This window comes from Hemiscyllium ocellatum, chromosome 10 (genome assembly GCF_020745735.1).
Source record: "Hemiscyllium ocellatum isolate sHemOce1 chromosome 10, sHemOce1.pat.X.cur, whole genome shotgun sequence".
Classification (NCBI taxonomy): Eukaryota; Metazoa; Chordata; class Chondrichthyes; order Orectolobiformes; family Hemiscylliidae; genus Hemiscyllium; species Hemiscyllium ocellatum.
The window spans coordinates 73,835,444-73,860,876 of NC_083410.1; the positions used below are offsets into that span (position 1 = coordinate 73,835,444).

The 25,433-nt window shown below is 41.9% G+C and overlaps 1 protein-coding gene across 1 annotated transcript; it reads right to left on the minus strand.

Annotated features, from left to right (window-relative positions):
• sod2 (superoxide dismutase 2, mitochondrial) lies at positions 1-25,378 on the minus strand. The gene is made up of 4 exons (XM_060831611.1): positions 25,158-25,378; positions 15,157-15,273; positions 1,395-1,574; positions 1-244 (listed from the first exon to the last, which is right to left on the minus strand). The coding sequence occupies exons 1-4, from the start codon at positions 25,243-25,245 to the stop codon at positions 99-101; spliced, it is 531 nt and encodes a 176-aa protein (XP_060687594.1). The 5' UTR covers positions 25,246-25,378; the 3' UTR covers positions 1-98.
• Positions 25,379-25,433: the final 55 nt, after the last annotated feature.

Consider the following 25,433-nt stretch of genomic DNA (forward strand, 5'->3'; position numbering starts at 1 on the left):
TTCTGGATGTTTTCAAATATTTAATGATTTAAACATGGTACAGGGAGCTGAAAACTGTTTAACAAACTTGATTTGATAAACATTTTTAAAAATACTACTCATTTCATGGCAGCTTTCAGTCTCTCTCCTACATTCTCCCAGTTGATAACATTCCAAATAGCTTTTAGATAATCACCCCGTACATTCTTGTATTGCAGATAGTACGCATGCTCCCACACATCAATTCCAAGAAGGGGAATTAGACCTGAAACACATGAAAGGACAGCTTCAGTAAATCTACTCAAAGAACTTTGCATTAGCAGATTTTCAATAATTTCAGATGTAAGTCCTTTACAGAAACAAATGTCATTGCATACGTATTTGTAAACATATGAGGAGAAACAAGATTTGAATAGCTAACTCCCAATGAGGCGGCACACTGGACCAAAAAGCCACTGCATGTGGCATCCTTTTCATCAGCATGGTAAATTATAGGCTGTTATATCTATCACCAGGCACCATTAAAAGGAAATATAACAGATAAATGATAAATGCTAGTAATAAAAGACTTATGGGTCAGGACTTTTATCAGGAAGACAAAATACAATATAAATGAATGAGTGGGAGTTTATGAAATATGATATAAAATGACAGAAAGACCACTTGAGTATGCTTTTTTGATGATTTGATTACTAACACAACTGTCATGTCCCAATCCAAAAGTTTTAAATAGTTCTGAATCCTATCCACAGAGAGAGAGAGCGCGAGAGAGCAAGAGAGCCAAAGATAGACACACACAGGCAGACACACAGAGAGAGAGACACACACAGAGACTGAGACACAGAGACAGAAAGAGAGAGCGAACGCGAGCGGCACATACACACACACAGACAGAGACACAGAAAGAGACAGACCGACAGACAGAGAGAGAGAGACGCACGCAGAGAGAGAGAGACGCACGCAGAGAGAGAGAGTGTGACGCAGAGGGAGGAGCGCGAGCCGCACGCAGAGAGAGAGAGAGAGACAGAGAGACAGAGGGAGCCGCACGCAGAGAGAACGAGCCGGAGACAGACAGACAGGCAGAGACAGAGCGCGCCCAGAGCGAGAGAGAGACGGACACACACACACACACCAAGACAGAGAGAGAGACACGCACACAGAGACACAGACAGAGAGACAGAGAATGGATCACAAAGATAATCAAATACCGCTGAAATGTGAGAAAACAAGCAAAGGGTCCAGAACAAAATTTACAAACTGTTCATGAAATGTGAACACAAATAACATTTACGAGCAAAAAGTTATATCAAAGCAAATGCTAATTATGGCACATACAATTATTTACTGGTTAGATCATGTATGTTAAACCACTAGAAGGGAACAAAGATGATAAAAAATAAAGTGACAAGGCTAACCAGTTGTTCCTTGTAATGGGTCTTGATTAGAAGCAGCAGCAAGCTGTAGTCTTCCTGAATTCTTACTGTAGCCCAGCCATCCCCATCCTGAACCTTGAATACCTACTGAGATTGCAGACATCTTTTCCTTAAACTTCTCAAAAGAACCAAAGTCCCGTTTAATGGCTTCCACTAACTCTCCTAAGTAAAACAAACCAAAAATATAGTTATGATGCATTTAGCAACTCAAACAATATTAAAATACCCTCACTACACAGCCTAAAGATTGTACCTACCTGTTAAACATGAACATTTAGAACGTTTGGGGTATCGCAAAAGTAGGTTTAAGAAATACATTTGTTCCATTGCATGTAGCACTAATTAGAGATTTTCAGAACTACTTATGCATACAATAGGAGTTAGCAAAAACTTATTTCGTCATCTGTGATTTTCAGCAGTTTTCCCATTTATTTTACTTGAACCATATCAATCTAATCATCGAAAAGTACAACAATTGACAGTTTGCGTCTCTCGATTTCTCATAACAGGCTGCTGCCACCGTCTAAGTAAGTTTGTAAGAAATTGTTTTTTTTAAAAACAAATTTATTCTGAGATGTTGTAACACCCCTGGAACTGGCAGAACTTCAACCAATGCCTAGATATTTTTCAAAATTTAAGTTTTATTGCCCCTAGGTAGGCCATTCAACCTACTTTTGACTCCCTTAGCAGAAATTTTACTCAGCTTTGATATCCATTACCAGTTTTAGTATTCTCCACGGAAGTAAATTTTAAAGACTAATAACCCTTTTAAAAAAAAACCCTCTATCTCCATCTTGAAAGGGAGATCCCTTGCCTTGGGTAAGACAGGTAACCTGGGTGGTGAGATACATGATAGGATTTGTTCTCATTTCTCAGTTTCCACAGATATCTGGATTGTCCAAAACGCACAGAAGCAATGTCCTAGGGGTACCTCTGCACAAAATGAATTGGAGTGAGTGAGCTATCACAACCAGTGTTAAATTAGTTGCCCACATATGCTATAAAGGGCTCCTTTATATTCACAAAGATAATAGAAGACCTACATATGCCATGTTAATGTGTCGTCTCAACATTGCTGGCTTGTCACCACTTACCACTCGAGGAAGCCATTGACATTTGATCTATGTCAAAAGCAATCCAGAAGCCATCATATCTCATCTGTTTTTAATGAATTCATGAACTTAGCAACTCGTGCAGTTGAGTTCAATCCCAATGACCCATAAAGGGGTCAAGTAGAAAGTGCTGCCACGGGGTCTCCTTGAGATCCAGCTTTTGCTTACATCTTCATTGGTTTCAGTGAGAAAATGCATCTCTAAAGGAATGACCACTAACCTTCCACCCTTTGTCTTTATCTCACATATGTTAAAATATTGCTTATTGGAAACTAATGAGACTCACTTTGCCACCTCTGGGAATGCCCACAACTTTACATGTGACTCAGGCACTGAAGGGTCACAAGTGTGCCCCTCTCAGAGCCAAGGGACCAGGGAGCAGAAATGTTGCCTACCAAGAAGTCACAGACCAGCTGTTCATTCGAATGGACTGCTGCCAACTATATGTGACCCAAGATTGTGAAGCGGGGCAGGCCACAGTGGAAAGGACTTTTCCAGGTAAGTGTCACAGTGAGAAAGCTGGAAAGGTCAACTGCAAGGGTAGAGAGATGCAATCAATGACTACGCCATTCTTGTTGTCGTCTCTCTTAATTAGGCATGGAGTACCATCAAATGACCCTGCCCAGACTCCCAGGTCACCACAAGGCAACCTCACACATTTACCTGCCATGCACACCTACATTACCAGGTTGACCTGCCACTGGGTTAACATCTGTGATTGTGGGATTAATAAATCAATTCATTCATTCTTCAGTTACCAGGTACAAAGTTGACCACAGGCCATCTAAACCGGACTTCATTCTGTGGAAGGTAGGATTCTAGCATGCACGGGCGGCAGTGGTTAGCACTGCTGCTTCACAGCGCCAGAGACCTGGGTTCAATTCCCGCCTCAGGCGACCGTGTGTGGAGTTTGCACATTCTCCCTGTGCCTGCGTGGGTTTCCTCCGGATGCTCCGGTTTCCTCCCACAACACAAAAATGTGCAGGTTAGGTGAATTGGCCATGCTAAATTGCCCGTAGTGTTAGGTGAAGGGGTAAATGTAGGAGTATGGGTCTGGGTGGTATACGCTTCGGTGGGTCGGTGTGGACTTGTTGGGTCGAAGGGCCTGTTTCCACACTGTAAGTAATCTAATCTACATGCTACCTCACTAAATGCCCATCATTTTCTGGCACTTGCGTTGTACAACTTATTTCCAATTTATCAGCCCAAAATTGGATGTTGTCCAAGTCTTGTTGCTTCAGTATCTGAGTCAATGGTACTGATCATTATGCAATCAACAAATACTCCTTCTGATGTCACAATAGAGGGAAAGTGAAGCAGTTGAACATAATTATCCAGAAACGATAATTGGCCTTCAGTGAGCACAAATTAGCTTTTGCGCTAGGTAGGAGTACAACCAGTGGTAGATTTTCCCCAATTTCAACTGACTCCCTGATAGCTGGAAACTTTACAAACATAGGAAAGAGGTAGACTGCCATTCAAGCCTACTCCATCATTATGATTATAGCTGATTATCCAATTCAATTGCATGTTCTTGCTTTTCAGCCATATTCTTTAATGCCTTTGACTTCAAGTGCTATAATGAACTCCTTCTTGAAATCATACAATGTTTTCACCTTAAATGCTTTCTGATAGCAAATTCCAAAGGCTCACCACTCTTTGGGTGATTAAATTCTAACTTCTCAGTTCTGAACGGAAACCAAAAGAACTGCAGATGCTATAAATCAAACAAAGAAGTTGCTGGAAAAGCTCGGCATTTGTATTGAGAAATCAGAGTTAATGTTTCGGGTCTAGTGAAGCCCGATTTCTCTTCACAGATCCTGCATAACCAAAAATAGAAGTTGCTGGAAAAGCAAGTTAAGTCCTGAATGATTTCCCCACATCCTTAAGCTGTGACCCCTGGGTCTGGATTCACCGGTCTTCAAGAATATCTTTTCTGCATCTAGTCCTGTTAGAATTTTATAGGTTTCTGAGATCCTTCTCATTCTTCTGAATGCCAGTGAATAATGATCCTAATTAACTCAATCACAGGCATCAGTCTGGTAAACCTTTGCTTTACTCTGTCTATAGCAAGAACATCCTTCTTCAGATAAGGAGGCCAAAGCTGTATACAATATTCTAGGTGTGGTCTCACAAAGAACCTGCATAAGGGCAGCAAGACATCTCTGCTCCTGTACTCAAATTCTAACTATGAAGGCCTTTGGTTGCATCACTGCCTGCAACTACATGCTTTAGTGACTGATGTAGAAGGACACCCAGCTATCATTGCATATCCCTTCTCTCAGCTTGGAGCCTGTTTTTGCTCCCAAACTAGATATCCTTGTATTTATCCACATTATACTGCATTTGCCACACATTTACCCACTCACTCAAGTTTGTCCAAATCAAACTGAAGCACTTCTGCAACCTCTAACAGCTCACCCTGCCATCCAACTTTGTCTCATTTGCAAATTTAGGGGTATTACCATTTAGTTTCTTTTAGATTAGACTTACAGTGTGGAAACAGGCCCTTCGGCCCAACAAGTCCACACCGACCCGCCGAAGCGCAACCCACCCATACCCCTACATTTACCCCTTACCTAACACTACGGGCAATTTAGCATGGCCAATTCACCTGACCCGCACATCTTTGGACTGTGGGAGGAAACCGGAGCACCCGGAGGAAACCCACGCAGACACGGGGAGAACGTGCAAACTCCACACAGTGAGTCGCCTGAGTCGGGAATTGAACCCGGGTCTACAGGCGCTGTGAGGCAGCAGTGCTAACTACTGTGCCACCGTGCCGCCCTTAATTTGATCATATGGTTATATTTTGAATAACTGGGGTCCTAACACCCCTTTAGTCACTGACTGTAATTAGGAAAAAGGTCCAATATTCCTTCTGTTTCCTGGCTGCCAACCAGTTTTCTAAACATCGCAATATACCTTGAATCGGTGGCTCAGTGGTTAGCACTGCTGCCTCACAGCACCAGAGTCCCAGGCTCGATTCCAGTATTGGGCGACTATCTGTGGGGAGTTTGCACATTCTCCTTGTATCTGCGGGGTTTCCTTCCACAGTCCAAAGATGTGCAGGTCAGGTAAATTGGCCATGCTAGATTGTCCATAGTGTTAGGTCAGTGGGAAATGGATATGGGTGGGTTACTCTTCGGACGGTCGGTGTGGACTTGTTGGGCCAAAGGGCTTGTTTCCACACTGTAGGGAATCTAATCCCACGCACTTTAGTTTCACATACCAACCTCAGAAGGATTTTGACAAATCCATAAGAAAGTCCAAATAAACCACATCGACTTGATGAGTAAGATCCTCGAAGAATTCCAGTAGATTTGTCAAATCAGAGAGTAAATTCTTTTTGATTATATATATTTTATTTAGATCTGTCTCTTGATTAAATTTGAAAATATTTAAAGTTAGCCTGGAGCAGTGTTTTTTTTTAAATAGCAATAGGACTGTGCTATTTTCTGGGTCTATAGATTGTTAAGGTGCAAAGATGGCCTTTAGTAGAGTGATGTGCTCTTACTGTCACATGAACGAGATTAGGGAGCATTTCCACGTTACTGATTATTATATCTGCAGCAAGAGTTTGGCTGTGAAGCTTATCAGATCACATGGATTAGTGGGAGTGGCAGTTTCAGGCAATGTGGAATTCACAGGAGCAAGAGGATGTGATGGAGAACAGTTATAAAGGGAGAAAAACTGCAGATACAGTCAGGTAGATGCATTACCTCCAGAAAAGGTAGGAGAAGGAGACAGGTAGTGCAGGACCCTCCTGTGGTTATCCCCATCTCAACAAGTATGCTGTTTTGGAAAATGTATGTGGTGATAGACTCCCGGGGGAACGTAGGACAAACAGCCAAGTTTCTGCTATAGACAGTAATGAGGGATACATCAGGTTCCAAGCAATCAACTGTGATAGGGGAATCTCTAGTCAAAGGCACAGACAGATTTCTGTGGACGATAGTGAGAATCAAGAATTTTGTGTGTTGCCTCCTCTGATGCCAGGATCAAGGGTTTCTGAGAGAGTGCAGAATATTCTCAAAGGGGAGAGGGACCAGCAGGAGGTTGTCGTTCCAATGGTTCAACAATATAGGAAGGAAAAAAGAATGAGATTCTGAAGGGAGAATATAGGAAGTTGACAGGATTTTAAAATGGAGGCCCATGAGGGTGGTAATATGTGGATTACTCCTGGTGCTATAAGCTGGTGAGGGTAGAAATAGGAGGATAGAGCAGATGAATGTGTGGCTGAGGAGCTGGTCAGGGAAAAGGGTTCACAATTTTGGATCATTCAAATCTCTTCTGGCTATGAGTGACAGATTGCACCTGAATTGGAAAAGGACTAAAATACTGCCGGGAGATTTGCTAGAGTGCTTGGGAGGATTTAAACTAGTAAGTTGGCATTGGAGTGGGGGCGGTGACGGTGCAGAGAGATAATGAGGAAAGAGATCAGTCTGAGACTGATACAGTTGGGAAAAAAGGAGCAAGTCGGGGCAGGTAGAAACAAAACAGAATGAGGTAGGCTGATAAAGTAAACTGCATTTGTTTCCATGCAAAATGCCTCACAGGGAAGGCAGATGAACTCAGTGCATGGTTAGGAACATGAGACTGGGATATCATAACAATTACATAAAACGTGGCTCAGGAATGGATAGGATTGGCAGACGGGTATAGATGCTTCAGAAAGGATAGAAATAGAGGTAGAACTGAGAAATAAGAAGGGGATGATCACCTTATTGGGATTGTATGAGAGACCCGATCCCGCCCCCTCCACCACACACCCACCCACCTGAGTGGTCAGCAGGAAATTAAGAAACAAATTTGTTGTGAGATCTCAGCTATGTCAGAATAATAGGATGGTTATGGTAGGGGGTTATAACTTTCCAAACATAGACTGGGACTGCCGGTGTTAAAGGTTTAAATGGAGAGGAATTTGTTCAGTGTGGACATGAAAATTTTCTGATTTAGTATGTAGATGTACCTACTAGAGAAGGTGCAAAACAAAGAAGGCAGGGCTGGTGACGGAGGTGTCAGTGGTAGAGCACTTTGGGGTAAGCGACCATAATGCTATTAGTTTTAAAATAGTGATGGATAAGGATAGACAGGATCTAAAAGTTTTAAATTGGAGGAGGGAAAATTTTGATGATATTAGGCAAGAGTTTTGGGACCATTGCTGTTTGCCATTTTTATAAATGACTTAGACATAGGCATAGATGTACGGATTAGTAAATTTGCAGATGACACTAAAGTTGGTGGAGTAGTGGACAATTTGGAAGAATGTTACAGGTTGCAGGGGGACTTGGATAAACTGCAGAATTGGGCTGAGAGGTGGCAAATGTGAGGTGATGCATGTTGGGAAGAATAACAGGAAGGCAGAGTACTGGGTCGACGGAAAGATTCTTGGTAGTGTGGATGTGCAGAGGGATCTTGGAGTCCATGCACATAGATCCCTGAAAGTTATCAACCAGGTGGATAGTGCTGTTAAGGCGGCATATGGTGTGTTAGGTTTCATTTGTAGAGGGATTGAGTTCCAGTGCGGCAATATCATGCTAAAACTATACAAACTGCTAGTGCAGCCACACTTGAAATATTGTGTACAGTTCTGGTCCCCATATTTCAGGAAAGATGTGGAAGCATTGGAAAAGGTGCAGAGGTGATTTACCAGGATGTTGCCTGATCTGGAGGGAAAGGCTGAGACACTTGCGTCTTTTCTCATTGGAAAGGCGGCAGCTAAGGGGGGATTTGATGGAGACACACAAGATGATCAGAGGATTATATAGGGCAGACAGTGAAAGTCTTTTTCCTAGGATGATGATGTCAGCTTGTACGAGGAGGCATAACTACAAATTGAGGAGTGATAGATTTAAGACAGATGTCAGAGGCAGGCTCTTTACACAGAGACAGTGTGGTAAGGGCATAGAATGCCCTACCTGCTACAGCCTCCCTAGGGAGATTAAAACAATCCTTAGGATGATTTTGGATAGTGTAGGGAGACAAGCTGAGAATAGTTCACATGTCGGCACAACATCGAGTGCCAAAGGGCCTGTTCTGCGCTGTATTGTTCTATGTAACTTTCAAAGGTTGATTGGGGTCAGATGTTCACAGGTAAAGGGACGGCTGGAAAATGGGAAGCCTTCAAAAATGAGATAACGGGAGTCCACAGGTAGAATATTCTTGTTAGGATGAAAGGCAAGGCTGGCAAACTTGGGGAATGCTGAATGATTAGAGAACTTGAGACTTTGATCAACAACAAAAAGGAAGCATATGTCAGGCAGACAGCAGAGATCGAGTGAATCGTTAGAAACATGTAAAGACAGTAGGAGTACGCTCAAGAGGAAAGTCAGGAGGGCAAAAATGGGACAACAGATAGCTTTGGCAAATAGGGTTAAGGAGAATCCAAAGGGATACATGAATGACAAAAAGAGTAATAGTGATAGAATAGGGCTCCTCAAAGATCAGCAAGGCAGCCTTGTGTGGAACTGCAGGCGATGGGGGAAGATAGTAAACAAGTATTTTTTAATCAGTGTTTACTGTGGAAAAGTACACAGAAGATATGGAATGTGGGGAAATAGATGGTGACATCTTGAAAAATGTCTATATTACAAAGGAGGAAGTGCTGGATGACTTGAAATGCATAAAATAATCCCCAGGACCAGATCAGGTATATCCTAGAGCTCTATGGGAAGCAATTGCTGGCCTCTTGCTGAGATATGAGAGTCATCAATAGTCACAGGTGAAGTGCTGGAAAACTGTAGATTGGCTAACGTGGTGCCACTATTTAAGAAAGGTGGTAAGGACAAGCCAGGGAACTATAGATGGTTGAGCCAGACATCGGTGATGGGCAAGTTAGTGGAGGGAATCACAAGGGACAGGATGTGTGTGTATCTGGAAAGGCAAGGACCGATTAGGGATAGTCGACATGGCTTTGTGCGTGGGAAATCATGCCTCACGATCTTGATTGAGTTTTTTGAATCTACAAAGAGGATTGATGAGGGCAGAGTGGTGGTCGTGATCTATATGGACTAAAGTAAGGCGTTCTACAAGGTTCCTCATGGTAGATTGATTAGCAAGATTTGATCACATGGAACACTGAGAACTGGCCCTCTGGATACAGAAATGGCTCGAAGGTAGAAGACAGAGGGTGGTGGTGGTGGAGTGTTGCATTTCAGACTGGAGGCCTGTGATCAGTAGTATGCCGTAAGCTTCGTTGCTGGGTCCACTGATTTGGATGCAAACATGGGAAGTAAGTTTGCAGATGATGCCAAAATTGGAGGTGTAGTGAACAGAGAAGAAAGGTTAACTCAGTGTACAGCAGGATCTTGATCAGATGGGCTGAGGAGTGGCAGATGGAGTTTAATTTAGATAATGAGAGGGGCAGGACTTATACACTTAATGGTAAGGTCCTGGGGAGTGTTGCTGAACAAAGATCTTGGATGCAGGCCCATAGTTCCTTGAAAGTGGAGACACAGGTGAATAGTACAGTAAAGAAGGTGTTAGCAATGTTTTCCTTTATTGGTCAGAGTATTGAGTATAGGAGTTGGGAGGTCATGTCGCAGCTGTAAAGGCTAATACTGGAATATTATGCACCATCCTGGTGTTCCTCCAAAGGAAGGATATTGTGAAACATGAAAAGGTTCAGAAATGATGAGCAAAGATGTTGCCTGGTTTGGAGAGTTTCAGCTAGAGGCTGGACTGAATAGGCTGGGACTGTTTTCCCTGGAGCGTTAGAGGCTGAGAGTTATATACAGAGGTTTATAAAATCATGAGGTGCATGAATAGGGTAAATAGACAATGTCTTTTCCCTTGGGTAGGGGAATCCAGAACTAGAGGGATGAGGTTTAGGGTGAGAGAAAAGATCTAAAAGGGACCTAAGGGGGTGACTTTTTCATACAGTGGTGAGAGAATGGAATGAGCTACCAGAGAAAGTGATGGAGGCTGGTACAATTACAACATTTGAAAGGCATCTGGATGGGTAAATGAATAGCAAGGGCCAACAGATGGCAAGTGGGACTAGAGTAATTTAGGATATCTGGCTGGCATGGACAAGTAGGATTGAAGGGTCTGTTTTCATGCCATACATCTCTAGACTACGTGTGATTTCCCTTTCATAAATCAGTTATTAAATCTTTTATCACTGATTCTTAATGTCACAGTCAAATGCTGCCTTTATGTTAAGGAAATCACTCATTTCACCTTTTGTCCATGTTCAGACAAAATCCCCAATGAGATTAGGAGCTGGATGGCCCTGGATCCCAAGTGGATCACCAATGAGCTGATCAAATGTTGGTTATTAGCAATATTAGCGTCACTTCTGTCACTTTCTGATTATCATGAGCAGGCAGCTGGAACAATAATTGGTCTAGTTGGATTTGTTCTGTATTTTGTGGACAGGATGTATGAGCATTGGAGAGTTACTAGAACTGCTTGAGTTGAGGCACAGCTAATTTTGCCACTAGCTAGAAGTCAGTTCTCAGACAAATTGCTCTTTGATTATGGATGCAATATTTCATGACCTATTCTGAGTGGTCAAGTTGTACATGTATGGAATGAGCTGCCAGAGGAAATGGTGGAAGCTGGTACAATTGCAACATTTAAAACACATTAGGATGGGTATATGAATAGGAAGGGTTTGGAGGGAGATGGGCAGGGTGCTGGCAGGTGGGACTAGATTGGGTTGGGATATCTGGTCAGCATGGACGGGTTGGACCGAAGGGCCTGTTTCCATGCTATGACTCTAAATGAGATTATTTTCAACTGGCATAACTCCACTATTTAACTCTAGCCACTTAAACCTATTAAAAATCTTTATCAATAAAACCAGAAGTGCAGATGCTGTAAAAATCAGAAATCAAACAAATTGCTGGAAAAGCTCAGCATGTCTGGTAGCATCTGCAAGCTGGAAGTACAGAACTGCAGCACGACGCTCAGAACCGAACACAACACTCCAGTGCAGCCCAAAATAATATAGTATAACCTATTTACCTTTGTACTCCATATTGCTATATAAAAGTTCATGCACCTTTGCAGCCATTGTGCTGCCCTCATGATTTGAGCAAGTATCTCTGCTGAACTTTCAGCTCAAGTTTCAGGGACACAAGATGGCACTGGCAAGCATGAAATTGTTTTGAAGTGTGTCTACTTCAACGCCAGGAGCATTCGGAATAAGGTGGGTGAACCTGCAGCATGGGTTGGTACCTGGAACTTCGATGTTGTGGCCATTTCAGAGACATGGATAGAGCAGGGACAGGAATGATTGTTGCAGGTTCCAGGATTTACATGTTTCAGTAAGAACAGAGAAGATGGCAAAAGAGGGGGAGGTGTGGCATTGTTGGTTAAGGACAGTATTACAGTCACAGAAAGGATGTTTGAGTACTTGTCAACTCAGGTAGTATGGGCTGAGGTTAGAAACAGGAAAGGAGAGATCACCCTGTTGGGAGTTTTCCAAAAACCTCCGAATAGTTCCAGAGATGTAGAGGAAAGGATAGTAAAGATGATTCTCGATAGGAGTGAGACAGACAGGGTAGTTGTCATGGGGGACTTCAACTTTCCAAATATTGACTGGGAACACTATAATACAAGTACTACAGATGGGTTAGTTTTTGTCCAGTGTGTGCAGGAGGGCTTCCTGACACAGTAGTATGTAGACAGGCCAACAAGGGGCAAATTCAGATTAGATTTGGTACTGCGTAATGAGCCCAGCCAGGTGTTAGACTTGGAAATAGGTGAGCACTTTGGTAATAGCGATCACAATTCTGTTATGTTTACTTTAGTGATAGAAAGGGGTAGGTGTGTACCACTGGGCAAGAGTTACAGCTGGGGGAAAGGCAATTACGATGCAATTAGGCAAGATTTAGGAAGCATAGGATAGGGAAGGAAACTGCAGGGGATGGGCATATTAGCAATGTGGAGCTTATTCAAAGAAAAAGCTCCTGAGTGTCCTAGATAGGTATGTACCCGTCAGGCAGGGACGAAGCTGTAGAGCGCGGGAGCTGTGGTTTACGAAGGAAGTGGAATCTCTCGTCAAGAGGAAGGAGAAGGTTTATGTTAGTCCAACATCAGCATCTCCAAATTATGTTAGGATGAGATGTGAAGGCTCAGTTAGGGCGTTTGAGGGTTACAAGGTAGACAGGAAAGACCTAAAGAGAGAGCTCAGAAGAGCCAGGAGGAGACATGAGAAGTTGTTGGAGGATAGGATCAGGGTAAACCCTAAGGCTTTCTATAGGTATTCAAGGAATAAAAGATTGACTACAGTAAGATTAGGGCCAATCAAGGATAGTAGTGGGAAGTTGTGTGTGGAGTCAGAGGAGATAGGGGAAGCACTAAAATGAGTTTTTTTTCAACAGTATTCAGTCTAGAAAATGACAATGTTGTCGAGGAAAATACAGAGATACAGGCTACTAGACTAGGTGTGATCGAGGTTCACAAGGAAGAGGTATTAGAAATCCTGCAGAGTGTGAAAATAAATAAGTCTCCTGGCCCGGATGGGATTTATTCCAGGGTCCTCTGGGAAGCCAGGGAGGAGATTGCCGAGCCTTTGGCATTGATCTTTCAATTGTCTTTGTCTACAGGAATAGTGCTAGAAGACTGGAGGATAGTAAACGTGGTTCCCTGTTCAAGAAGGGGAGTAGAGACAGCCTTACTTCAGTTGTTGGTAAAGTATTGGAAAAGGCTATAAAAGAGATAGGATTTATAATCATCTAGAAAATAATAATTTGATTAGGGATAGTCAGAACGGTTTTGTGAAGGGTAGGTCGTGCCTCACAAATCTTATTGAGTTCTTCGAGAAGGTGACCAAACAGGTAGATGAGAGTAAACCGGTTGATGTGGTGTATATGGATTTTAGCAAGGCGTTTGATAACATTCCCCACGGTAGACTATTGTACAAAATGCAGAGCAATGGTATTGTGGGAGATATAGCAGTTTGAATCAGTAATTGGCTTGCTGAAAGAAGACAGAGGGTGGTGATTGATGGGAAATGTTCATCCTGGAGTCCAGTTACCAGTGGTGTACCGCAAGGGTCGGTGTTGGGTCCACTGCTGTTCATCATTTTTATAAACGACCTGGATGAGGGTGTAGAAGGGTGGGTTAGTAAATTTGCAGATGACACTAAGGTCAGTGGAGTTGTGGACAGTGATGAAGGATGTTGTAGGTTACAGAGAGACATGGATGAGCTGCAGAGCTGGGTTGAGAGGTGGCAAATGGAGTTTAATGCAGACAAGTGTGAGGTGATTCACTTTGGTCAGAGTAACCGGAATGCAAAGTACTGGGCTAATGGTAAGATTCTTGGTAGTGTAGCTGAGCAGAGAGATCACGGTGTCCAGGTACACAGATCCTTGAAAGTTAACAACCCTGTCAACCTGGGTGACAAGAAGGCATACCGTGTTTTAGCTTTTATTAATAGAGAGAGATCAAAGTTCTGAAACCATGAGTTATGCTGCAGCTGTACAAAACTCTGGTGTGGCCGCACTTGGAGTATTGTGTACAGTTCTGGTCACTGCATTATAAAGGAGGATGTGGAAGCTTTGGAAAGGGTACAGAGGAGATTTACTAGGATGTTGCCTGGTATGGAGGGAAGGTCTTATGAGGAAAGGCTGAGGGACTTGAGGCTGTTTTCGTTGCAGAGAAGAAACTTGAGAGGTGACTTAATAGAGACATAAGATAATCAGAGGTTTAGATAGGGTGGACAGGGAGAGCCTTTTTCCAAGTATGGTGACGGCTAGCATGTGGGGGCATAGCTTTAAATTGAGGGGTGATAGATATAGGACAGATGTCAGAGGTAGTTTCTTTACTCAGAGAGTAGTAAGGGTATGGAATGCTTTGCCTGCAACGATAATAGATTCGCCAACTTTAAGTACATTTAAGTCGTCATTGAACAAGCATATGGATGTACATGGAATAGTGTCGTTTCGATGGGCTTCAGATTGGTATGACAGGTCGGTGCAACATTGAGGGCCGAAGGACCTGTACTGTGCTGTAATGTTCTATGAACTTCCTCAACTAATCCATACTTTTCTAAAAAGTGTTGCAGTGTAATACGTGTAATTCTCCATTCCTCTCGCATCACCTCCAAACAACTGATATCAACCCCGTATCAAAGAAGGATTAAAAGATTACTGTTACTCTCACTACAATCGCTACCTTTGCTTCCCTCAGCATCCTATCTGATCCTGTGTCTTATCAACTTTAAATAGTCAATCCTTCTAATTTCTTTATATAAATTTTTTAAACCATCCAGTCCCACATCGTTTTCATTATGATTTTGGCAGGAGTTTCATCCTTGGTAAAAACAGATTCAAAGTACTCATTCAATACCTTAAGCTTGCATTGCTTATGTCTCAATTTTAGTCCCTGGTGGCACCCCCCCTCCTCTTTTCAGATATCCTTGTGCTCATCTGTACACAAACAAGAACAGTTATAGTCTTTGTTTTGCATTACCTTAATGCACAAGATGTTTTACAGCAAAACAATGTTTTAATGCCCAAAAATATATAATGCAACTATAACCAACACAGAATTTAGCAGTTTGGACAGGGTACAGCAGTCTTCTATTGATTCCAAACTATATTTCATACAGGTAAAATTGCAAATTAACAGATTTGAACAAAAAAAATTCCAAATCAAATTACATAGTTCAAACTCACCTACAGGTTCTCCTCCACCATTAGGAGACAGATTTGTCCAGAAAATGGAGTGATTAATATGACCTCCACCATTAAATCGCAGTGCTGGCTGCAGAGCCACTTGAGTTGTCACATCACCTGAAATACATGCAACAGATTTTTGCTGTTTTGCAGAAGTTGTTCAACATTTGGAAATATATTTAAGTACAAGGACAATCTTTCCACAATAGTATTTAAATTTTCTTTCACTCAAACCTGCAATACTTTCTGGCACATTCAAAAGCTGGTGTCACTGTTCCTGTAAGTTCTTTAAAATAAGATCTTTTTATATAATTCCCTATTCTTCCTACGAGGAAGGTAAAATTTCATTTGCCCATTTTGTTTAATTGTCTATATCTTATTATTTTCCTGCTTACCTGTTTGTGTTGCGCAGTGTGCAGAATTAAAAATTATACCCTGCATTGCCAGACCCAAATCATTAATATATGTTCAAAACAGAAGCGATCCCAACTCTAGGACACATCCATTTTATAAAGCCACCAGTTGCTATTACTCTGCTTTATCGCTCTCAGCCAATTCATATCCATGGAAATTCTGCATATTGATTGTACAAGTTCCAATTTTGCTAATACATGGTAGTTCTTCAAACCTGAAGTCTACATTTTTCTACATACAATATTCATCAGTCCTCCCCATTCTTACAATGTAGTTCAACAACATTTACTATAAACAAATCCTTGCGGACTTTCACTAATGCATAATTTACTAGTCGTTGATTTATTTCATCATGGACTGAAACCTTAAAAGTTTGCTCACTAATTACATTTTCCCTCCCACAATAGGAATAGAGTTTCCCTTGTCTTTACCTTTCATTCCAATAGCATCTGCCCCAGAAGAACAACCACCATAATTTCCGCCACCTCCAAACACATTCTCCTCCCTTTCCTTGTCCACCTTCCGCAGGGACTGTTCCTTCCAAGAGACCCTGGTTCACTATTCTTTGTCTCCTAACATCCCCTCCACAGCCCGTCACTTTCCCCTGCAACTGAAGGTATAACACCTACCTAGTTATCTCCTCAGTTTCCAATGGCCTAAACATACCTTCCAGGTGAAGCAACACTTTACCTGCACTTCTCACAATTGAATCTACTACATTCACTGCTCACAATGTGGTCTTCTCTACACTGGGAGAAGCAAAGTGTAGACTGGGTGACTGCTTCACAATACATCTACATTCTGCCAGCAAAAAATGACCCTGAGCTTCCAGTGGCCTGCCACTTTAACACATCATGTTGTTCCCTAGTTGAGATATTAAAGAGTTAATTTGCTCTGCTGACCTGCAAGAAATTGGATGTCCCAAAGGCAGGGTGGTATGTTTCTGTCTTGCTGTCACTTATTATTCAGAGTACAAAATTTACATTGCCATCTCCTATCATTCAGAAGCCAATTTACATGGTCATCTCCCACTATTCAGAATCAAAAAGAACATTACAGTTGGAGTTTTGACTACTCCCGATTTGCAATAGATTTGACCATTAAGGGATGATTGTTTCTGGAGATGGTCAGGTCACTGCATTGTGTCTTGAGTAACAAGTGACTTGGAAGAGGGGTTTGTGACTGAGTGTTGGCTTGTAGGCATTACTAACTGATATAAAGACTTTGTATAAAGGAAGGACTGTTTCCTTTGATCAGAGAGAGCTTTGACAACTCTGCAAGCCCTGTGAAGTGTGTGTTAGAAGTTCCTCCAGAAAGTTTGTACTGTACAGTGCTTAATAACATTCTGGTTATTCACAGAAGTTGGCTTGTTGCAGTTGCATCAAACTTGTTAGAATCTCAGGAAAAATAAACTTAACATATCCAACACCTATCTCGGGCTTGCTGCCGTGCTCCAGCAATACTCAGCACAAGCTGGAACACTACCACCTCACTTTCTGCTTGGGGACCTGGTAGCCCTCCAGACTCCATATAGCGTTCAATAATTTTTGGGCCTAAATTCCCCCATGTCCTAGCCACAACCCCGCCCCACCACCCTCTTCACCCACAACAGGCCTTGTTATCACAGTCTGCTAGTAGTACACACTACCTAGTTGCTCCAAACAGTCTCTATTAATAGCTATTACCCTCCCAGCCAGATCAGTACAGGCTCCTTTGTCTGTCCAAGTGTTTTTTTTTGGGCTCTAGCCCTTTCTATCATTTACTCCTTACCCTCTTCCCTCACCTTATCCTCTGCATATTTTCCTAGCCACCATCAGTTAAAGCAGGGTCATCGGACCCAAAACATTAAACTTTGATTTCTCTTCACAGATGCTGCCAAACCTGAACTTCTCCAGCAACTTGTGTTTTTGTTTCTGATTTTCAGCTTTTGTATATTTTATTAAAAAAGTTTATTAACGGTTATCGGAAGTATGTTGTGAAACTTGATAGGATTCAGAAAAGATTTACAAGGATGTTGCCTGGCTTGGAGAATTGGAGTTATAAAGAAAGGCTGAATCGGCTGGGACCGTCTCCTCGGAAGTGTTGGAGGCTGAGGGGTGACCTTATTGAGGTTTATAAATTCATGAGGGGCATGGATTGGAAAAATAGACAAAAGTCTTTTCCCTGGGGTGGGGGAATGCAGAACTAGAGGGCATAATGTTTAGGGTGAGAGGGGAAAGATATAAAAGGGACCCAAGGGGCAACATTTTCACAAAGAGGGTGGTGCATGTATGGAATAAGCTGCCAGAGGAAGTGGTGGAGGCTGGTACGATTGCAGCATTTAAAAGCATCTGGATGGGTATATGAGCATGAAAGGTTTAAGAGGGATATGGGCCTAGTGCTGGCAAAGGGGACTAGATTAGATTAGGATATCTGGTCTGCATGGAAGAATTAGACCGAAGGGTCTGTTTCTGTGCTGTACATCTATGACTATGCAGTTCACAGAATCACAATTGTTGTGCTCATATGGAGAGGACTAACCTATCGTGTAGGTGTCAATGCTCCATGGTAACAATTTACCTAGCGTCATCTCACACTTTCTCTCTGTAGCCCTGCAGACTCTCTGAAGATGATAATCCAATTTTCTCTTGAATGCCACAACTAAACCCTTTTCCAAACTCCAGACAGCGTATTCCAGAACATAACCATTTAATGTGGTAAATGTTTTTTGCCATGTTATTGTATTTATTGTGCCAATTGCTCAAATAGGTGTCCTCCTATCCTTCCACCAATCGGAACATGTATCCCCTTTGTAGCCTATCCAGACTGCATTTGTACTCCATGACCCTACTAACAAACAGGAGGTGCTGTTTTATTAACCATTCTCTTAACTAGTCAATGATTTATCTTCAATGATTTCTGTACATTTGTAAAGAAATCCTTTCTAACTGTAGCAGGGAAGACAGATTCTCATGAAATATAACATTCAGTAAATATACATTCAGTCCAAGAGTTGTTGGGTAATAATATTCAATTCAGCTCTACATTTTAGATGGTGCTTCTTACAACAATTTCAACAGGCCACTCAGGACAATGGGGCTGTCAGTGAAGAGCAGTCTTGGGAACACAAGTGTTGGAGAAAAAGGACAGATACATATTAATTGCACATTAGGGCTGCTAATTTTTAAGAAGGCAGCTGAAGAGTCAAAAGCAATTAGATGGGCTGTGTTTTTAGAACGAACTCAGGACAAAGTTCTCAGGAGCTATGAACTGGGAAAGGTCAGCGGCTGCATGGGGATGGGAAAAAGAGTTGTAAGGGGCTTGGAAGAAGCTAGCCAGCATTAATGTTCAAATGCAGCTGTGGCAAAGGGGTTTGAAAAGCTACAAGTAGTGTTTTAGGTTAGGTGAAGCGAGCAGCCAGTGAAAAGTTGGAGTTGTGCTTATGGAGTATCATTTTCAGATTCAGAGAAGGAAACAGGCTAATTTGCCAGCATTTGGCCTATATCCTTCTAAATCCTTCCTGTTCATATACCCATCCAGATGCCTTTTAAATGTTGCAATTATACCAGCCTCCACCACTTCCTCTGGCAGCTCATTGTGAGAAAAAGTTGCCCCTTAGTTCCTTTTAAATCTTACCGCTCTCACCGTAGCCCATGCCCTCTAGTTTTGGATTCCTCCATCCCAGGGAAAAAAAGATGGTCTATTTACCCAATTTATTTCCCTCTATTTTATAAACCTCCATAAGGTCACCCCTCAGCCTCCAATGCTCCAAGGAAAATAGCCTGAGTATATTCACCCTCTCCCGATAGCTCAAATCCTCCAATCCTGGCAACATCCTTGTGAAACTTGAAAAGGTTCAGAAAAGATTTACAACATCCTTCCTATAGAAGGGAGACCAGAAGTAAACACATTATTCCAAAAGTGGCCTAACCAATGTTCTGTACAGCTGCAACACTGCCTACCAACTCCTATATTTTGACCAAAAAGGCATACAAAATGCCTTCTTCACGATCCTATCCACCCGTGATTCCACTGAAGGAACCATGAACCTGCACTCCAAGGTCTCTTTGTTCAGCAGCACTCCCTAGGACCTTACCATTAAGTGTATAAGCCCCTCCAGATTTGCCTTTCCAAAATGCAGCATCTCATATTTATCAAAATTACATGCGATCTGCCACTCCTCGGCCCATTAGATCAAGATCCCGTTGTGCTCTTGAGGTAACCTTCTTTGCTTTCCACCACACCTACAATTTTGGCATCATCTGATAAGTTACCTCCATGTTCACATCCAAATCATATAAATAAAGAAAAACAGTGGACCCAACACCAATCCTTGTGGCATACCACTGGTCACAGGGCTCCAGTCTGAAACACAACCTTTCACCACCATACCCTGTCTTCTACTTTCCAGCCAGTTCCGTGTCAAAGTACCCCTGTATTCCATGTAATCTAATCTTGTTAACTAATTTACCATGAGGGATTCTGTCAAATGCCCTAGTTGAAGTCTAAAAATATCATATTCACCACTCTACCCTCACTAATCCTCTTCATTACTTCAAAACAAAACTCAGGTTGATGATGTTGAGGATTTTGCAATTCTTCAGTTATTTGGTTTGAACTTCCAAACGTTGGACAGAGATAGGGTGGAGATTGAAAGCTTGACCACTTCCAGAAATATTCTGGAAGTGCAGAGGGGCCTGGGTTAGACTCCATCTCTGGCTGCATGTCTCCAGGCACCACCGAATGTTCCTGTGAGAACTGCAGTCCAGGTACCCTGTTTAAAGGCTCTTTGCCATGTGGATGAATTAGTGAGATAAAATGCAGGTGTGTGAAACTCTTGAGTAGCCCTTTGGGGTCTAGCTTGCCATGGCAGCTGTTAAACTGTTCATTGAGGCAGCCAGACGATTTTCACAGAATTCATTGCACTTATGCAATTTGAGTATTGAGGGCCATTGCATTCCATATGCTTGTCTGCTACTGTTGCTGCTCTTTCCTGTGCATTTGATCAAAATCCCCGATTGCGAACACAGCTCTATCAGGTGAGCAGATGGCAGGTCTCAGCAATCCTTTGAAGGCCAGGTTGTTTGGACTATTTCTTCCTCAGCCAGGTACAGAGCTCTCACTGGGAGGTGCTCAATATATGGACTTGTCGGTTTGCAGGAGGTGCTTTTGCTAATGTTTCTTCTGAAGCCTCCAACCTCTCCTTCTCAGAAGTTGACAGTAGGGGTAATAGAGCTCTACAAAGGCAAAAAGACCTTTTGGCCTGGCACAACAGCACCAATTGGAAATAACAATCTATTCTAATTCCATTTTCCAGCACTTGGCTCAAAGCTTCGTATGCCTTGGCATCACAACTGTACACCTGAATAATGGTAAGAGTTCGTCTCTACCACAATTACAGACAGCAAGTTTCAGATTCGTCCCACCTTTGGGTTAAAAAAAACTTTTCCACACATCTCTAAACCTTCTGCTCCTTACCTCAAGTCTATGCCTTCTCGGTCATTGATACTTTCACTAAGGGGGAAGGTTTCTTTCTGTCTATACCCCTCAACTTTATACCTAGCAATCACCTCTCCTCTTACTATCTCCTATTCTAAAGGAAAACAATCCCAAACACTCTTCATGACTGAAACACTCCAGCTCAGGCAGCATCCTTGCAAATCTCCTCTGCACCCTTTTCAGTGCTATCACATCACTCTTATAATGGATTCCAGAATTCCACACAATTCTCTAGCTATGGCTGTTAGGTTCCCTTCTTGAGATTCTTACAAGTTTGATCCAACTGCAATACGCCAACTTCTGTGAACAGCCACAATTTAAGTGATCCTCCAAAAGCTTGTACTAGCTTAACACTCTTCACGATGTTTGTGGAGTGTGTCAAGCGAGGCTCCTCAAACAAGGGAACTGTCCTCCTTTTATGTCACAGTCATGCACACAAGATAACTTCTTGCCATTTCCCAAAGTCACTTGTCACCCAAAAACAATGCAAAGTGATTAGACTGTCTCTGGAAGCAATGTGTGATGAGGTTATTCCTTAAACTGCAGCATAGAGTCATAGAGATGTAGAGCATGGAAACAGACCCTTCGGTCCAACCTGTCCACGGTGACCAGATATCCCAACCCAATCTAGTCCCACCTGCCAGTACCCAGCCCATACCCCTCCAAATCCTTCCTATTCATATACCCATGCAAATGCCTCTTAAATGTTGCAATTGTACCAGCCTCCATCGATAAATGAGATAACAAGAATCCAGAGAAAATATATTCCTGTCAGGGTGAAAGGGAAGGCTGGTAGGTATAGGGAATGGTGGATGACGAAAGAAATTGAGGGTACCGTTAAGAAAAAGAAGGAAGTATATGTCAGGTATAGACAGGATAGATCAAGTGATCTATCCAGCCATCCCTTTACCTGTGAACATCTGCCTCCAATCAGCTTTAGAAAGTTCTTGCCTAATACCGTCAAAATTGGCCTTTCTCCAATTTAGAACTTCAATTTTTAGATCTGGTCTATCCTTTTCCATCACGATTTTAAAACGAATAGAATAATGGTCGCTGGCCCCAAAGTGCTCCTCCACTGACACCTCAGTTACCTGCCCTGCCTCATTTCCCAAAGTTAGGTCAAGTTTTGCACCTTCTCTAGTAGGTACATCCACCTACTGAATCAGAAAATTGTCTTGTATGCACTTAAGAAATTTCTCTCCATCTAAACCTTTAACACTATGACAGTCCCAGTTGATGTTTGGAAAGTTAAAATCCCCGACCATAACTACCCTATTATTCTTACAGATAGCTGAGATCTCCTTACAAGTTTGTTTCTCAATTTCCCTCTGACTATTGGGGGGGGGGGTTTCTATAATACAATCCCAATAAGGTGATCATCCCTTTTTTATTTCTCAGTTCCACCCAAATAACGTCCCTGGATGCATTTCTGGGAATATCCTCCCTCAGCACAGCTGTAATGCTATCCCTTATCAAAAAGGCCACTCCCCTTCCTCTCTTGCCTCCCTTTCTATCCTTCCTTTGGCATTTGTATCCTGGAACATTGAGCTGCTAGTCCTGCCCATCCCTGAGCCATCATTTACAGAATATGATTAGATTGTCACATCTTGCCTGCAAAGCAGAAAACAAAACACACCTCCCCAGGATATCCAATTTCTTACATGCCAGTAGAACAGATTAACCCTTTAACATCTCATTCCCTTCCCCAACAATATCCACATGATAAGGGGCATAACAGGACAATAACTGTAAAAATATAAAAACTCCACAAAACGTCACGAAATTCTTAGAAGAGGTGGAGATAATGACACCTTTTTCTAACTAATGATCTTTCGGTCTTGACACTCAGCTCACCCCAGCACCCTGCTGTTTGGAAAAGCGCCCTTGGCAACTTACAAGAGGGTAAATACAGTTGTTACTTGAATGATTTCATTCATTCCTGTTACAAATGAAAATGGGCACACGGTACTTCTACTTTCCTCTATTCTACCTGGTGGTCACCTATGCTCTGCCTGTTCAATCTGTACCTGTGGTGTGACCACCTCACTGAATGTGCTATCCATAATCTGCTTAGAATCACGGATGCTCCAAAATGCACTTCATCAGTAGCTGCAGCTGGCATTCTTCTGTACATGTTTTTACCAGGCAACTGAAACTTCAGTGATTTGCCACATTATACGAGGAGGATATCACGGATGTGAGCTCTGCTGCCATGACTCCTTTTAAGCACCTTTACAACTCTCTTTTCTAGTAAGTAGGTTATTAGTATGTAAGAATACTGCTAACTTACTTCTTTTGAACTAGCTGTACTTCCCCTTACCCTACTTTGCTTATAGTTCTTTATTATATTGTACCTGACTTGCAGTTGTTCCTGTTGTTTCTCACTTAATTTTTTCTTCGAAAAATCACACCCTAAATGAATACACCACCAGTGATGTCATTGGGAAAACAACAAGCAGACCGCTGAAGCTGCAGCTTTTAAACTAGGACTCCTTTCTCTCAGCTGAAGCATGTAGTCCTGAATACCTTAAACCTGAAAAAGGATTTCACAAGCTATGATAAAAAAAATGGTATTGGGAAGGAAACTAATGCAGTGGGAAAACTCGCAAAGCCCTACAGCAAATAAAACCCTCAAAAGCTCAAAGCAACCTGGACTTAAAGAGACTCAGCCCATAATCTACCAAGCCAGATTCTATTCTGGAAAATGACTTGTGCAATATTAGTGGAAAGAAACTAGAATTAACATGGGAGTGGGGTCACAATCTGATTGCGCTGAACTCAATATTAAGTCCAGGAGGTTGTAAATTGCCTAGCCGAAAGGACATTCGTTCCTCCACTTTGCAGATCCAGCAAATCACAACACAAATTCCAGTTCATGGTTTTCAAGAAAAAGGTATTTATGTGTTATGAAACGTGTTTATACTTTTTAAGTTGATAAATAGAGTTCAATTAAACGTCAGGATCAGCCAATGGCATTGAATCACACACCAAAACAAATAATGTTAAGTTGTACATTCACAATGTAAAAATTTTGCAAAGTAAGGCACCAAATTTTACAAAACCAATTATAGGAGGATATTGCTACAGACAAGTAATTACAGGATTTACAGCTTTAAGTTCTGAAAAGTAAATCAGATGAAATGTTGAAATGAGAACATAAGGACGGACAGGTCCTTTGGTAAAATTAAATTCTAACGTCTTCCATTGCAAGGTATGCGCACTGGGTGAGAAAACAGACAATAGAACTGCTGACCAAATCGTATCCTCGCAAGAGAAAAAAGAACGTGCATCACATGATTATAGTGGGATCAGAAACAAATAACACATTCGATCTTCCTCAGACCACAGACCTTAAGACAAAAAAGGTAATATAATACTGACAACAAGTATAAAAGAAACAAACTCATTGAGCAAAAACCTAAGATGTGGAACAGATCAATACCATTATTAAACAATAACTTTTTTCACTTGGAGGTACAAAGCTTAATTGCTGGAAAAAGGACATATGCTGTTGAACTGTTTCATCACTAAACAAATGGATACAATCACTAGAATACCATATCACAAAGAAAACAACAAGTTACACTTCAAGAGGAAAGGCTACTGAATGGTTGGCAAATAATTCTGAATGGTTATGCCATGGAGAATGTACCAAGAAAATTATTTGCAGAGTTTGTAAAATGCAAACAAGGCAAGCCTCACACAATCATGATCAATTGCCAACCAATCAGCACTATTCACCTGCAGTAAAAATTGTAGCGCCTTTTAATATTCTCATGATTCTGTCCTGGTGGGAGCAAGACAAAAAAAAGCTTGGTTGGAAGAACCTTATGTCAGTAGTGACATTATTTAAAGTCCATTATTCCACTCCTGCAAGAAGTACAGATTTTGAAAAAAAAATCTTGCAGTGTTAGCTAATTCATAAATTGAATCACAGATCTTGTATACAGTTAAATTAAAAAACATCTAGAAATCACAACGACACAAATTGTGGAAAGCGCTCAACAGGTCTGACAGAATGTGTTGGAGAAACCCAAATTAACATCTTGGGTCCAGAGACCATCCTCAAGACAGATCAGCAAATTTCTGTTTTTGTTGCATACACTTACCTTTGGCCAAAGCCTCAGCATACTGCTCTTCTGTGATATTTAAGTTATTAACATAGGTAGCGTGATGCTTGTTATGGTGCAGCTGCATTATTTCCGCACTAATGTATGGCTCCAATGCACCATAGTCAAAAGGAAGATCAGGCAGTGTGTGCTTTTGTCTGGAGGCTAAACAATGAAAAGCTGTAGAAATTTTGGAGAAACATCTGCATGAAAAACACAACAGAAAGTTAGCCAAAATGAAAACCGGAGGGGGAGAGAAGGAGAGGGGGAGAGAGG

Excerpts from the sequence above, each read along its gene's own strand:
- sod2 (XM_060831611.1), bottom strand. The coding sequence starts at position 25,245 with ATGCAGCTGCACCATAACAAGCATCACGCTACCTATGTTAATAACTTA. Across the intron at positions 15,274-25,157 it reads TGCTGAGGCTTTGGCCAAAG|GTGATGTGACAACTCAAGTG; the intron begins GTAAGTGTATGC and ends CATGTATTTCAG. Across the intron at positions 1,575-15,156 it reads TGGTGGAGGAGAACCTGTAG|GAGAGTTAGTGGAAGCCATT; the intron begins GTGAGTTTGAAC and ends TGTTTTACTTAG.